The following is a 16,255-nucleotide window of genomic DNA, read 5'->3' as shown; positions in this document are numbered from 1 at the left end:
CACCATGGGGACCCTGAACAGTCTCCCATTTGTCTTTCTTCCTGGTTGAGATCTTGTTTCTGTCAAAATGAACTATTTATCTTTGTTGCACGAAATGTCACGGATTATGGGCCAAACCAGGATAAACCCACGCGCGAGAAATAAGAGTCCTCTGATGATACCCACACGCAGCTCCCCAGGTCTTTAGAGGCTGTGATGAATTTTCTTTTCCCAGCACTGAACTTACTCTCTAGAAGTATTTAACCCAAGAGGTACCTGACAGACAAACCCCCAGTGACCTGAGTTTGTCAGATCAATTCATTCTTGAGCTGATTCACCAAGTGGACGCATGTGACCCACCCACAGAAGCAGGGCAAAGACTTCAGAGGTAAGAGGTGGCTGTAAGTTCACCTGGTGGCCCCCCATGAAGTTTAACCAAGCTGTAAAATACTCAGACTGTCCAGTGTTTTAAGGACTATTCCCCCTTTGTGTGTGTGTGAGAACTAAAACTTCAAAGCTATTTGTCTTTTTATGTAAGATTAGCCATCATGCAAAACTTACTGGTCAAGCAGGTAATAAAATACACATATTCCATGGAAGGGTTTTGCACATTTCAGTCCTTGCAGATAACAAAGAGGTTATAAACCCTGCATGGTCCTGAGAGTGAGTTCCTTCACTTCTGAAAGCTGCCAGTCCTGCCAGTGTCTTGAGGGCTCATGTATTATAAATTCTCGAAGCTCTTTTAGCTGCAGTCTGGGCATCGGGTGGATCTTCGTCCTCTTCCTCAGTTTGCTTGTGTTTTAAGAACAGGTCAGACTTTAAGAAGCGGCTGTAGCTGTCATACTTCATAAGGTTGAAGATCTAAGGGGAAAAGGAAGAAAATCTGAAGGGTGAGGCTAATCAGGCTATGAATCAGCCAATCAAATATTTATTAAACACCTATCATGTGCTGAGGAAAATACATGCCAAACACACAAAGAAAGTTAAGTAAGTCGTGTGCTAGACAAGCTGGATTTCCTGGATGTTTGGGGTCATTATGAAATTATCTCAATGGAATATAAGAGCTTAGAGAGTCACACGAAGCAAACCTATCTGTCTCTTCCACGGAAGTATAGGTTCGCACAGCACTGAGTTATACCCTTGTATCAAGAGGTCCTTTAAGAATTTCCACTTTATTTGGGTAGATAATACAGGGATGTATTGCTCCAGGAACTTGGGATAGCAGAAGAGAAACCATTTCTGTAGAGACAACAGTGTAAAGGCCACTGTCACTGTCATATCAGACAATGTCAATGTTGCTAAGACCCTCGGAAGTCTGGCATCCAAGATCTCAAACACACCTATTATTATGCCCAGAAACAAAATGGGGCTTATTCAATGCAGGTCAGGGAAGTGAAACGGTAGTCCTGGCAAGCAGAGGCTTCGGGAACAGGCCTTAATTAAAGAAAATAGTGGTCAGCTGCGGAATGCAAACACCTGCTTACTCACACGGTTCCAGGAGTGCATCTCTGGGAAAGAAATTATTCCAAGGTATGCTCATCAGATGCAAGGGGAGAAACCCTGACAGCTTAGAGGGCTGCCGCCTGCCTCACCCCAAGTCCTCAGAGAGTTGCCCCCTCTCTTCTCAGCCACGGTCCCTCTTCCCAGCATCCCCTCTCCTCCCACCCCATCTTTTGCCACCACCCTCCTCCTTTGCCCTGCAAAGGGGTGGGAAGAGGAGAAGCAAAAGGGAAGCGCTTTCTGGTGGTCGAGGGATACAGTCTCTTTCAAGACATCTCTCTCCATCCCTCTCAGACCTTTCAACCGAACTTTCAGGGCATTCTGCAGACCGAAAATCCGCCCTGCGCACCCTGGTGCCTTCACTTATTGCACTACCAATGGGCTCAACACGTGGAAATTTCCAGAGGCGTCTAGAATGTTCCTCACTGCCAGGCAGGGTTCTCAGGTGGGCGGTAAAACGTCTTTTAAATCTGTCCTCTCTCAACAGGCACACAAACTACTTTGTAAATGAAATGTCTGATGGTGTCCAGGGACTCAGAACATCTACCTGAGGGCTGGGAGAGCTGGACCTCAGCCTTGACGGCTTCATTTTCCCAAGACGGCTTCCACCATGGGAGAACCGCTTAAATCATTTTGCTTTCAGCAGAGTTTGGGTTTTCTTTAAACTCTTAAGCTACTGCATGCCCTTCCCTGGGTGTCCTTCCAGTCTCATCTCACTGCTCAGAAAGACCACGCCTCTGTAAGCTCCCACCTTGTGCCTCTCCATGGCAGCCATCTATTTTGTGGCCATCTTGTAATCCTAGACTGATTTGCTAAGGTTTGGAGAAATTATTCATTAAAAACAACAACAAAAAAAAAAACCTCCCAGGGCTTCCCTGGTGGCGCACTGGTTGGGAATCTGCCTGCCAATGCAGGGGACACGGGTTCGAGCCCTGGTCTGGGAAGATCCCGCATGCCGCAGAGCGACTAGGCCCATGAGCCACAACTACTGAGCCTGCGTGTCTGGAGCTTGTGCTCCACAACAAGAGAGGCCGCGATAGTGAGAGGCCCGCGCACTGCAATGAAGAGTGGCCCCCGCTCGCCGTAACTAGAGAAAGCCCTCGCACAGAAACAAAGACCCAACACAGCCAAAAATAAATAAATAAATAAATAAAATTAAAAAAAAAAAAAAAAAAAAAAAAACCCTCCCAGAAAATACAAGAATCATAGCCAGGGTTGAGGCGGGGGATGAGGAATGCCATTATCATTTCGTGCAGGTGTCGCCATCCCTCACCACCTGCATTATTCGGCCCTTGCAGGCACAAGAGCCCCCAAAGGGAACTCTGAGATGCCCAGCAAGTTCACAGTTTGGAGCGATGCTCGAAAAGTGACTAATGAAACCAGCTTCGTGAGTGCCCCTCCTGGCCCCCAGCCCCGCACCCCATCCCGACCAGGTCCGCAGCGGGTGGCACCCAGCTCCGCCAGCAGGATGCGGTTCGACCCAAGTGTCTCGTCTGAGTCTCCACGTGTGGGAGTGGAACATCCTGTTTGCCTGCTGTGGCTCTTCAAAGAAGAGAAGCAAAAAGGCTGGGGCTGGAGGCACCTGGGCCAGGCCGGAGGCAGTGGGGGAGGGAGGGGGGAGGTGGCTTCAGCCGAGCGGCTGGCAGGACTCACTCGGCCTCCAGGAGATGCCAGGACACCGCAGGCTCGGCTGCCCCTTTGGCACTCCTGGCGTCAGCAGGCGTGAGGGGAGGGGGCTGCGAGCTATTTAACAAGAGCAGACGGGCTGCTCCCTGCCATGGGCAGGCGTGAGATGACCATGAAGGCCTTCAGGCTGGGGCTGCCCTCTCCACGAGCCCTCACCTGCTTCCAGGTGCAGCTCCTGGTGCCGCTGAGTCAGGGGGTGGCGGCTGCAGCCATCAGACTGGGACAGATTTGAAGAAGAAAAGGGATGCTGATTCCAAGAGTCTCACTTTCTGGGGCTGTGAGCTGCCTGGTATCTCTGCACGGGGTCTTCACTGCCACCGGCAAAGGGTCTCCTGGGCACTGGCCTAGGAGCTCATGGCAATAGGCAGCTCCCATCCCAGGGCCCCTCGTGGTTGGTGCCCAGTGAAGATGGCTTAGAGGATAGAGAATGTCCTAAAAATCTCTTTCAAGAAAGTGGCCAGGACTTCCCTGGTGGTGCAGTGGTTAAGAATCCGCCTGCCAATGCAAGGGACACGGGTTCGAGCCCTGGTCCGGGAAGATCCCACATGCCGCGGAGCAACTAAGCCCGTGCGCCACAACTACTGAGCCTGCGAGCCACAACTACTGAGCTCGCGTTGCCACAGCGACTGAAGCCCGCGCGCCTAGAGCCCATGCTCCACAACAAGAGAAACCACCGCAATGAGAAACCCATGCACCGCAACAAAGAGTAGCCCCTGATCGCCGCAACTAGAGAAAGCCCACGCTGCAAAGAAGACCCAACACAGCCAAAAATAAAAATAAATAAAAGTTTAAAAAACAAAGTGATTGACAAATTTAAAAAAGAAAAGAAAAGAAAAGAAAAGAAAGAAAGTGGCCAAAGACCAGGTACCCAGCTGCTGACCACAGCCTTCTTTATCACGGGGCAAATGGCCATGACGGAGGTCCAACAAACATTCACCCAGTGGATGAATAGACTCCACCCACTGAGCAATGACAGAGGGCTGGCAAAACAATTCAGGGTGGTACCAGCGCCACTAAGAGCACCTTCAAACCACACGCCAGGCAATGCATGGAGCACCCTCTCTAATCCTCACCGAACCTGAGGACCCCAGTCACACAGGGGAAGGACGGAGGACTTGGAGATTTGGTGTTTTGCCCCAGTGGCTGGTATATTGTCAGCTCAGCTGCCATGACAAGTACTAAGGACTGGGTGGCTTGAAAATCAAAAATTTCTTTCCTCAGAGTCCTGGAGGCTGGAAGTCCAAGACCAAGGTGATGGCAGCGCTGGTTTCTCCTGGCTTGTAGGTGGCCATCTTCCCCAGGGTCACCCGGTCTCTGCTCTGTGTGTGTCTGTGTCCTAATCTCCTCTCCTTATAAAGACACTGGTCAGGCTGGAGTAGGGCCCACCCCAAGGACCTCATTTAACGTTAGTCACCTCTTTAAAGACCCCTATCTCCCAACACAGTCACATCCTGAGGTACTGGGGCTTAGGAGTCTGACACATGAATTTGAGGGGAGACACAATTCAGCCCATAACAGTGAGTAAAAGAGAATGTAAAAAGGATGCAGGATGCAAACTCTGGCCATCCGGCTCTCGAGCCCACACTCCTAACCTCCAGGCTATCCTGCCACTCATACGGCAGAGCAAGAGGCCGTCGTTAAAAATGAAGATTGCATAGGAGTTTAACATGGAAAAATGTACGTGAGTGTTAAGCGGCTGAACACAGAATTTTTAAAATGCACGTAAACTAAAAATAATGATCCCAAATACGCCCTTTAACGAGTGCTTGTGTGCCTAAGTGGGAAATAAACATCCCCAAAGGTCAGTATAGTAGGCTGAATGGTGCGCCCCCCCCAAATGTAGGTCCACCTGGAACTTCAGAATGTGACTTTCTTTGGGAATAGGGTTAGCGGAGGATCTCAAGATGACATCATCCTGGACTTAGGGTGGGCCTAAATCCAAGGAGAGTTGTCATAAGAAAAGGAGAGAACACACAGAGAGACACACGGAGAGAGGAAGGCCACGTGAAGGCAGAGGCAGAGACTGGAGTGATGCAGCCACAAGCCAAGGAACACCAAGGACTGCCAGGGGCCACCAGCAGCTGGAAGAGGCCAGGAGAGAGTCTTCCCTCCAGCCTTTAGAAGGAGCACAGCCCTGCCGACACCTCAGTTTCAGGCTTCTGGCCTCCTGAGCTGTGAGAGAAAAAAATGTCTGTTGTTTTAAGCCACTCAGTTTACAATAATCTATTACGACAGCCCTTGGAAATGAACACAGTCACATTATTGATTTCACCTCACTCCTGCTTGAGCACAGAAAATGAGATGGCCCTAGGGGTTCCAGAAGGTTCCACAAAACCAGGACTCTGATGGGGAGGACTGGCCTCACGGGGGCTGGACTGTGATCATCCCCTGACCATGCGCCTCTAGTTGTGTGCAGGGAAGCGAAAGAAGAAGGTGGAGACCCAGGTGGGCAGGGGGCGGGCCTGCAGGCAGCCGAGCAACACCCCTTCGGGGAGACAGGCAGCCTGCGGAGCAGAAAACTCAAGTTGGCAGCTAAGTTGCATTCCCTACCTTTTTTTTTTTTTTTTTTTTTTGCCATCACAGCTGTGGCCCAGCAGGTTTCAGGTTTCAGCAGCCCCACATCTGGGGGCTGGACACCAGGACTGTAAATTGCTTAATGTCGTGACCTTGGGAGCCAACCCTCAGGCTGCTGGCGGTGGGACTCGAAGTGAAAACAGAGAAGGGGGTCTTCCTGCCAGGTCTCCCCAACTCAAAGTCGTTATACAAGACGCCCCACCCTCCCCAGATCCCAGACCGCACGACTGATTAGCGTTCCCCTTTCTGCAAAGGAAAATATCCACATGGTGCTTCAATTTGAGACTATTCCGAGTCTGCTGCTCCAGAAAAGGACTCCCTCACAGACGCATATTCATCCATATAGACAATAAGAAACTTAACCAGCCTTGAGGGCCCCTCCGTGAAGGTTTCATCCCTGTCTCGATCAAGTGCATTTCAAGCCTAATAAATCTTTTAACCCGTCTTAGGGGACAAGGCCATTAAAGCCCTAAACTAAACATGCATCCGACCTCCTCTTCAAAGCCCTCCACCATGTTATTTCAACTGGGTACCAGGAGGAAAAAACATGAATCCTTTACTGCAACAGAACATTTTATTAATGGGATTTCATATTTGCTTCCAGAACCTGGTTTAGTTCCTACATGAAAAGGACTGAAAGAACACATATCTGTCCATGAATTGCAGTTCTAGAATGCAACTGCACACCTAGACCTCAGACACGCTTTCACACCACACGGACAGACACAAAGAGTGAAGAAAACCAGCCTCCACCTCCAGCCCTCAGGCAAGGATCAGCGGGGCGCTGCAGAGGCTGCTGGGGCCAGGCACAGATGGGGACGTCCCCACCCCTGATGGAAGATCACCTCCCCTTCTGGGGATGGGGGGATGGGGTGCGCTCCCCCCAGGGGATGGGGGAGAAAGCCTGAGGGCAGCTGGCAGAGAGCAAGTAAGAAGATAAAGCTCAGGTCAGCCCTTGTCCCAAAGCACCAGGGAAGGCCACACAGAAGGTTCTGTCACCTGGACAGTGCTCCTGCTTCCTGGACAGGCCCCCCACCGAGGTGGACGCCGTGCCAGGGTGAGAGCAGAAATCCAGAAAGAGCCCGAACACGGACAGAGACAAGGCCCCCGCCCGGCGAGCAATCCCCTCGCACACCCACGGGTTAGGTGCTGTTTCACTGCCGGGGGGGTGGCGGGGGGGGGTGGTTTGTCCACTTGTTCCTGGAGTCCTTATGACTCAGATCCAAAGCTGAAATGACATGCTTTCTACGTGGGGTGAAGGCGTTTTATTTTCGCCTTTGGCCATCAGGGAGAAAGTTCAATGCTCTCTGGCACCCGTCCCCCACTCCCTCTTCTTCCCCTAAACTCCATTTTAAAGTTGTAAAAAAAAGTATTTCCAATGCTGTCCTTCCCTCCCCACCCTCAGAAGCCTGAGGGCCATGGCAAAGGCCAGGATCCAAGGCTCCTTCCACTTGAATGAAAACCCACGGACCGCTCTTTCTGGCTTTGCCCGATGGAACATGTCATTCTCTGGACTGGGCTTGACCGTTGAGAGCAAAAGGCAGCTGGCACCAAGACCGAGGTGCCCAGCACGTCCAGCTCCAGTTCCCACTGCAGGCAGACTTGGAGAAGCGAGGGGCTCGGGGAGGGAGTGGGCTCCTAGACAACCCCGGTGGGCGTGGCAGCCCCTCCCCCCCCACCCCTGGGTCCTCACCAGCTGGCCCAACCCTTCTTACTGAGGTCTACAAAGGAAGCGCTTCTCATTTCTTGGGTTCTGGGGAAATTCAAAGAAACGACACTGCTAAAAAGGGGCCTGGGGCATGGTTCCTTTCGCTGTCAAGGATGTGGCTGGGAGTGCTGACATCTTACTGAAGTCTTTTGATTGTTTTTAAACATCAGAGGTTGAGGACTTCCTTTTCAGTGGAGAAAACCACCTCCACTCTGCCCTCCCCAGACCAGACTTAGCACCAACCCTGAAGCCTGGGTGAGGGCATCCTGGCAACACGCAAAACCTGCAGTAAGTGTAGGCACTGGGGTCCCTAAGATTTATGGAAGAAGAATGAGTACCCCTGCCCCCCTCAAACCTGCAGGCTTCTCTTTCATGGTCCGAGCGAGCAATGACCTTGACCCTTCCCTCTTCTCCAATCTCCCTGCTATTCCAGGGAACCCACCATTCTACGCTGTGGAATTCAAACCAGAGGCTTCAGAGCAAGAAAGGTGTGTGAATTGGCGCCCAGAAACTTTCAGGAGCAGAATTCTGTTTTAAATCTTTCGTACGGCACAACCTCAAGTCACTGAGCAGATTTCAAAGTGTTCCGTTTTCAGACCTTTGGGGAAGGGTCTGGAAGGATACACAACATAAGGCAGAAAGTGAGAGGGAAGAGGCAGGAACTGGGGGATTTTAGCTTTTCATTTCATCTCCTCCTGGATTATGTGAATTTTCTTCTCTTCATCTTAACAATGCATGTAGTAATTTAACAATTAAAAATAATTTTAAAAATTAACTTGTCCAGAATTCTGAGCAAGGCAGTAACAGGATGTGCTCGTGGCTAGTGCTGGCTTAGCGGGTTCCTGTGTTGGCCTTCCTCCCTGGAGTTCTAGCCATGTAGCTGAGCAGGACACATGTGTCCAGGCCACCAAGCTGACAGGGCCAGAACAGACCGGCATTGTCATTTCTTGTACATGTTAGGTTGCCGTGACTAATTTGATCCCTTCATGTCGTGGGTGACTCTCAGTGCCTTACTTAGTGACTGATGGGAATATTCTAGAATCAGCCAGGGCTGGAGGTACAGGAGAGCACAACTGAGCAAGGTAGGCGAAGGTGGGAAAGGAGAAGAAGCTAAGAGTGTTGATTGGTCTTTAATCGCCAAAGACCATGCCGCTGTACCAGCGCCCAGGAAAGGAAGATGGTGGCACAGACCAGAAGAACAGTAAGAAAAAACACCACTGCTTCCCGTGGAACATGGGCCTCAGCGTGGCAGGAAGAGTCCGGCTGAACCAGAAGCGCTGGGTTCTCGCCCCGTTTCCCCTCTTCCAGCTCTGGGACCTCAGGCCATTCAGGTCACCTTCCCCTCAAGGAAACTTTCTCCCGTAAAGTGAGGTGCCAGGTTCCACCTTCCCCAAGACTACTTGATAGTCAGATAAGATGCACACACAAAAGCACGGTGTAAACTGTGAAGAGGTTCCGCCTTAATGTTTTCCCAGAATTCACTGAAGTGTAGAAAACTGACAGACATTATTTGGTGCTTTTTTGAAAGGTGGGGACCTAGCGAGGGTAAGGCACATGGATTCTGCTACATTTCTGAAAGTTATGTTAAGCCAGGGTTTCTCCACCTGGGCACCACTGACGTTTTGGACCAGATATGTGTGTGTGTAGGGGGTCTTGGGGTGGGGGCTCAGGGCTGTCCTGTGCATTGCAGGGTGTTTTGACAGCAACCTGGCCTCTGCCCATTAGGTGCCAGGAGCGCCCCCCCACTCCGATCATGACAACCGAGAATGTCTGCAGACACTGCCCCATGTCCCACGAGGGGCAAAATCACCCCCAGTTAAGAACTACTGCATTAAGACAATTTAAAGGACATGCACAGTTAACACCTGTGGAGGGCTGGCTGCACGCCAGGTGCTGCACCAAGTCAGTGTTTCACAGACATGAGTGCATTTCATCCTCAAAACTGCCTTATCATAACCTGCATTTCACAAATGAGGAAACTGAGGCTCAGGGAGGGATGGCATCTTAGCCAAAGTTTCAAAGCTGCTAAATTCTAAAGTCAAAGAAAAGTCGGCTCTATGGAAACAACGTTGTGGCCATCAGGGAGCAACTCTTTAAAATGGGGCATTGGGACTTCCCTGGTGGCGCAGTGGTTAAGAATCCGCCTGCCAGTGCAGGGGACATGGGTTCGAGCCCTGGTCCAGGAAGTTCCCACATGCCACGGAGCAACTAACCCCGTGCGCCACAACTACTGAGCCTGCGCTCTAGAGCCTGCGAGCCACAACTACTGAAACCCGTGCTCCCCAACAAGAGAAGCCACCGCAATGAGAAGCCCACGTACCACAACGAAGAGTAGCCCCCGCTCACCACAACTAGAGAAAGCCTGTGCACAGCAACGAAGACCCAACGCAGCCAAAAATAAATAAATAAATAAGTTAATTAATTAATTAATTAACTAAATGGGGCGTTGAAGGCTTGTGGACTGCTTTGCTGCTTGGAGAGGTAGCCGTGTTTGCCGAAAGCCCCCACATTACCGATGAGGCCACAGAAGCCACACCAGGAAACAGGACCCACCAGGGGTCAGATGGAGGCAGTCCTGGAACACGAGCTCCCACCTCCCGCTCCAGCCTAACTTAACATACAGTGACAATGACAGTAAATCTGAGCTCGGCCCAGGAAGTGATGGGCAGGGAGGGGTAAGGGAGGGGGCAGGGGGTTAGGTCATCAGGGTACAAACAGTGAGCCATGGTCAGGAGACTGCGGGTTCGCAGCTGAGTTTCTAGTAACAGAGATGGCTCTGCACCGAGTCATCTGCATTCTCTTGACCGGCTGATGAGGGACGGGCACAGCCGGAGCTGGGGATCAGAGCCAAAGTGCCTGGCTTGCAAGAGAACCAAACCTTATGAGCCCAGCCGGCACACTCTATAAATAGTCACCGTTGAAATTAAACTGGTTTCCATGGCCTCAGGGCCTAACCCAGCCAGTCCCTCCCAGCTTAGCTTCTTCATCTCCCTCCCTCACTCCACTGCAGGCACGGACGCAGTGGATTCCTGCCCCAGGGCCTTTGCAACTGCCATTGGCTCTCCCTGGAAGGTCCTGCCCCCAAGTCTTCTCACCCAGCTCCCCCTTGCCACTCAGATCTCAGGCATCTCTTCAAGGAGTCCTCCCTGACCACTAGGCCCAAAATAGGTCCCTCTCGGTCACTCTTAACCCATCATCTGTTGTATCTCCTTCTTAGCATTTATCTCTGTCTGTCCTCTTGGGTGGACAGGTGCTGATTTCCTCACTGCGCACCCAGTTCCTAGCACAGTCCCTGGTACATAGGAGGCCCTGCATCAATATTTATAGCATAAAGGAATGAAAGAAAAAACAAGTTCATGCACCAGCAAACCAACCAGAACTGAACTAGACCTCCCAGGGGAGTTTTTAAGATTAAAAAGTCACTGCAGTGAAGTGCGATTCATTGAAGAAATCAGCTCTTTGTAAGATCACCTCCTCCTTCCTGCTTCCCACAACTTAAAATTGTCCAACAGCAGCCTTTGACTGTAGGCTAAAGTTCCAGGGAGATGCCCCCAGTACCACCCTCACCTCTCCTGGCTTTACCTACACGTGCCGGGCACACACCTGGGCCACGTTGGCAGAGCAGGATTAAATCAGAGAACAGTCTCTCTAACTATGAATTTTCCAGGTAACAAAGTTTTAAGCCCCCCAACTTTTCCTAAGATATCATTTATGGGGACTTCCCTGATGGTCCAGCTTTAAGACTCCACGCTCCCAACGCAGGGGGCCCGGGTTCGATCCCTGGTCAGGGAACTAGATCCCTCAGGCCGCAATTAAAGGGGACGTCCCGCATGCTGCAGTGCAGATCCCACGTGCCTCAACTAAGACCCGGCGCAGCCAAATAAATAAATAAACACATAAATAAATAATTTTTTAAAAAATATATCATTTATGATGAAATTCTTATTAAAACGCCTAACACATTCTTCAGTGGACACGCTGACCACAATTTAAGTTTTGCTTTATAATCTGGGGTCATTAGGATCACTAAGCGCATCACCATCCTGTAGCACAGGGATGCCCCCAGTGCGGTGTGTGGGGGCTGTGAGATTCCCCACGCTCAGTGGTTCCCAATCAATGTGCTGTGGTTTTGTGTTTAGTATCACTTTTCTGCTTCCTCCTTGGTTGTCAGCCATCACTTCTTGCTTCCCCTCACTCCACAGCCTCTACCAGCACTTAAAGTGGGCTGTGAACTGAAAAACCAGAACCTGTTAGAACTGTGTGTAAACCAAGAATCAACAGGACCTGAATGAAGACCCGAGAAGCTCTCCTTTAAATGAGATTCATGGGTGTCAGGTCATCTCATCTGATGCTCAGGGAAGATCTTCCCATCCTTCCAGGCTCCAGCTGTGCCCCAAAGTCCACGCTGCCCTCCCAGCAGCCTCCGGGGCTCGGGGCACTGCCTGCCGTGGGAAGGGGCTGAGGCCTCTGGGGTTTTCCTGGTGAGCTGGTGCTGAAAGCAGCCTGCCCAGACAGCTCGGCGATAAAGCCAAGCGGTGCTCAACGAAGCCAAAGCTGCTGAGGAGGTTTATAAGTTACGTGAAATCTTGTGGTTCCAGACATGCTCCCCTCAGCTTTACTCTCCTTCACTTAGGAAAGCAGGGCTCTTGTGAGGGCCTTTGGGGAGCAGAGACCCATAGACTCTGCTGAGCATACATTTTGACAGTTGCCAGCAAGGGCCCCAACAGGCAGAGGTTTCTGAAGTGAAACAGAACCCAGAGGCCTTCGCAGGGACTCACTGTGGACTCAGCTCAGATTCCAAATACGTTCTCTCCACCCAATTATGCCCGAGGAAGATAGTTAGTGCCACTGTCCCCGCCTCAAATAAATGACTTTTTTTTTTTTTTTTCGTTACGCGGGCCTCTCACTGCCGTGGCCTCTCCCGTTGAGGAGCACAGGCTCCGGACGCGCAGGCTCAGCGGCCACGGCTCACGGGCCCAGCCGCTCCGCGGCATGTGGGATCTTCCCGGACCGGGGCACGAACCTGTGTCCCCTGCATCGGCAGGCGGACTCTCAACCACTGCGCCACCAGGGAAGTCCCAAATAAATGACTTTTAACAACAGGGTATAAAAGTATTTTCTTTATAGTAAGTAGTTTGAACTGCATTGTGCCACATTTGTTAGATGTGTGTGCACATGCATATTTATAGAAAAAAAATGATGGAAAGTCTAGACATTAAATGCTATCTCCAGGCATAAAATTATGAATTGTTTTTAACTTTATATTTTGGCTTCCCAAGTTTCTTTTGTTGAGCATGTATGATTTTTCTAGTTAGGTCAATGAAAGCTTTTCTTAATAAAAGTTATTTTTAGGGCTTCCCTGGTGGCGCAGTGGTTGAGGGTCCGCCTGCCGATGCAGGGGACACGGGTTCGTGCCCCGGTCCGGGAAGATCCCACATGCCGCGGAGCGGCTGGGCCCGTGAGCCATGGCCGCTGAGCCTGCGCGTCCGGAGCCTGTGCTCCGCAACGGGAGAGGCCACGACAGTGAGAGGCCCGCGTACCGCAAAAAAAAAAAAAAAGTTATTTTAAAAATATTTTGTCACTTAAAAAAATTGTCCTTTGTCCCTTGTATTTCCTCCTTTCAGCACCAGCTAAACCTCCCACAGTCTGAATCCAACGGGGGTGCCCTGGTCACAGAGGCCTAGCTCCATTTTGAGACGTGTCGCAGGCCTAACACGAGGAGAGCTGGCGGGGCAGGAGAGCTGTCCCACCGCGTGGAGAGACAGCAACCCACCTCATTCCTTGCAGCTGCCTTGCCTTCTGCGATCCCAGAAAAGGATTGTATTCGCGTGGCAATCCCTCTGCTCCAACCGGTCTCATGCGGCTTTGAGGAGCCATGAGGGGCTGCCCACGAGGCCGGGACAGCTGCACAGGCTGTGAGTGTGTGCGGAGTACAGTCTTTGAAGGCAGGTGCATCGGCCTCCAGCACGCCCTGCACCTATGGGACTTTGTGCTAACAGACCACTTAGTCTCCCGGAACCTTGCTTTTCTCATCATCAAAATGGGAATACTACTACTCACTGGAGATTAAATGAGATAATATATGCCAAGGGGGCACAGAAGGGCACCCCTGAAGGGTAGATATTGTTGTTCTTTTCTTTTCTCTTTTTTTTTGCGGTACGCGGGCCTCTCACCGTCGCGGCCTCTCCCCTTGTGGAGCACAGGCTCCGGACGCGCAGGCTCAGTGGCCATGGCTCACGGGCCCAGCCGCTCCGCGGCATGTGGGATCCTCCCGGACCGGGGCACGAACCCGTGTCCCCTGCATCGGCAGGCGGACGCTCAACCACTAGCGCCACCAGGGAAGCCCCAGTAGATATTGTTCTTATTGAGAATACCTAGAACACAGGGGCTTCAGTGCAGGTTCTCAGTCCTGGCTGCATTTCAGAGTACCCTAGGAAGTCTGTAAAAGATTCTGAGGTCCGGGTGGGGCAGATACCCCTGTGTGGCTACAGACACAAGAACTGCCTTTAACCATGCATCCCTTTCCCTCCACAAATCCATGTCCATGGCATCCCTCCCATTGGCTCAACATCACTGCCTCCAGGAAGCCCTCAGCAAGTCTCCCGTGCTGACTGGAGTCCCTTCAACACTCAAATTTGACTTAGAATCCGTGTGGAATTTGCACTTGCCACTGTACCAACTGGAAAACGTTCTCAAGCTAATATTTGTATTTTCTACCTATTTGTTTTCTATCTGACGCTGAGCAAATGAGGCCTTCTGCATGCTGGGACATGGCTCTGGGCTCTGTGCATACTCCAGGTGATCAGAAAAATGCCAACTGATGCCGTGGGCCAGTGGTTTTCAAAGTGTAGTCCCAGGACCTGCAGCATGAGCATCACCTGGGGACTTGTTAGGACGGCAAAGTCTCAACCCACCTGGGAACCATCAAGTCCACTGGTTAACTCTGGGGGTGGGGCCCAGCTTCTGTTTTAACAACAGGTGGCTCTAGGCTTGCTCATGTTGGAGGAGTGCTGAATTAAGCTAACAGCTGGTCTCCACTTGTGGGCCAAGTAAGGCCTTTGCTTCCCCAATAAGAACAAGCAAGGCCAGCAGAAGTTTGAAATCTGTCAGTGTTCCCTGGTCCACATGTGTGCATACAACGTTTCATAAGAACAGAGCATGCTATGAATAGTCACATCTGCAAATTCATGCCTAAAAAAATCTCTGCAATGCAGTTTCACCCCTCTTGCCTATTTTACTGCTGGCGTTCCTCATATGAAAATTGGCCAGAACACTAAAGTTTACCCCTTCTAGGTCCATTTTTTTAAGCCTAACTTTTCCTGCTTTAAGTGGACTTCATTGGCAAAGTGGACTATGGGGCCAAGTGAAGTAGGAGGCAATGTTTGCACAAAAGCCCCAGGTTCCCCGCCACTCCGAGTCCACGTGCTTCTGCTTTTCTAGATTTTTCTGGCTGCTCCTACCTTCAGCGGTTACCACTCGTTGCTTCCTCAGTGTGGGTCCCTCAAAGAGCTCCAGCCTCCCTTCTCATCTGGTTGAGAAGACAGATAACCCTGCTCCATCAAACTACGTGTAGACCAAGGGGAACAAGGCCTGAGGGCGGCTCCAATGGATCAAACCCTGGGCCTGGCAGGCCAGCCTGCCCTTTCACCAACCACGGCCCCTTCACATGCCACAGCCTGCCCAGTCGGGTGGGACGGCTTCTAGGGTGTTGAACATTTGGTTTTAACTGAATTTTTCCAGGCTGGGAAAAAAATGCCAGTTTTCAAATCAAGGTGTATGTAGGGAAGTCAGGTTACCTGGTCCTGGAGCTTCTGGAACATCAGTGGGTGCGGTTCCTCCAGTATCGTCTCACTGAGCCGGGACTGGCCCTCGACGTTGACTTGTGAAGAGGCCTTGCTGGACAGAAAGGTCATGTAGATCTCCTTTGCTTTTTCCTGCATCTGGGGGAGACACGGAGAGCCTGTCTGTTATCGGCGAGCACAGCCCTTCCCGGCCTGAGCCCAGAAGGAGCGCTGCTGTAAGAGCCCTGGGGGATCTGGCTGTCGCTCCAGAGCTGAACTGGATGGGAGGTCGGCGGGCGGGGGGGGCTCATGGTTGGCCTGGACCCTTCCCCTCCTCTTCCATGCATCTGTAGGCCACATCTCCTGTCTCAAAACCGCTACACTATCCATTCCGAAAAGATGTCGGAAAGAATCCCAGCCCAGAGTGAGGGACATTCAGTAGCGTTCACAGCCATCCCGTGACTGCTCCAAATCAAGGCCTCATGGGAACATTATTCAGCAGTAAAAAGGAATAAAGTACCGACACATTCTACAACATGGATGAACCCCGAAAGCATTATGCTCAGTGAAGGAAGCCAGACATGAAAGGCCACACGTTACATGATTCTATTTCTATGAAATATTCAGAAATGGCAACCCCATAGAGACAGAGACATGAGTGGTTGGCTGGGGGAGGGGGAAACGGGGAGTGGCTGCTTTATGGGTAAGGGGTCTCTGTTTGGGGTGATGAAAAAGTTCTGGAACTGGATAGTGGTGATAGCTGTATAACACTGTGAATGTATTTAATGCCACTGAACTGTACACTTTTTTTTTGTTTTGTTTTGTTTTGCGGTATGTGGGCCTCTCACTGTTGTGGTCTCTCCCGTTGTGGAGCACAGGCTCCGGACGCGCAGGCTCAGCGGCCATGGCTCACGGGCCCAGCCGCTCCGCGGCATGTGGGATCTTCCCGGACCGGGGCACGAACCCGTGTCTCCTGCATCAGCAGGCGGACTCTCAACCACTGCGCCACCAGGGAAGCCCTGAACTG

At 51.4% G+C, this 16,255-nt stretch overlaps 1 protein-coding gene across 1 annotated transcript in view; it reads right to left on the bottom strand.

Moving 5' to 3' along the window:
- Nucleotides 1-489: 489 nt before the first annotated feature.
- RGS10 (regulator of G protein signaling 10) overlaps nt 490-16,255 on the bottom strand; it is a 45,128-nt gene continuing 29,362 nt past the window's right edge. Inside the window, exons 5-6 of the mRNA XM_081231355.1 lie at nt 15,244-15,387; nt 490-840 (exon numbers count right to left, since the gene is read on the bottom strand). Of these exons, the coding sequence (XP_081087481.1) occupies nt 694-840; nt 15,244-15,387 (291 nt within the window). The 3' untranslated portion in view covers nt 490-693. The remainder of the gene's footprint in view (nt 841-15,243; nt 15,388-16,255) is intronic.

This window comes from Mesoplodon bidens (assembly GCF_964165515.1).
Source record: "Mesoplodon bidens genome assembly, chromosome: 1".
NCBI classification, from domain to species: Eukaryota; Metazoa; Chordata; class Mammalia; order Artiodactyla; family Ziphiidae; genus Mesoplodon; species Mesoplodon bidens.
The sequence above is the reverse complement of the archived record's forward strand: the minus strand, read 5'-3'. Positions and strand labels throughout refer to the sequence as shown.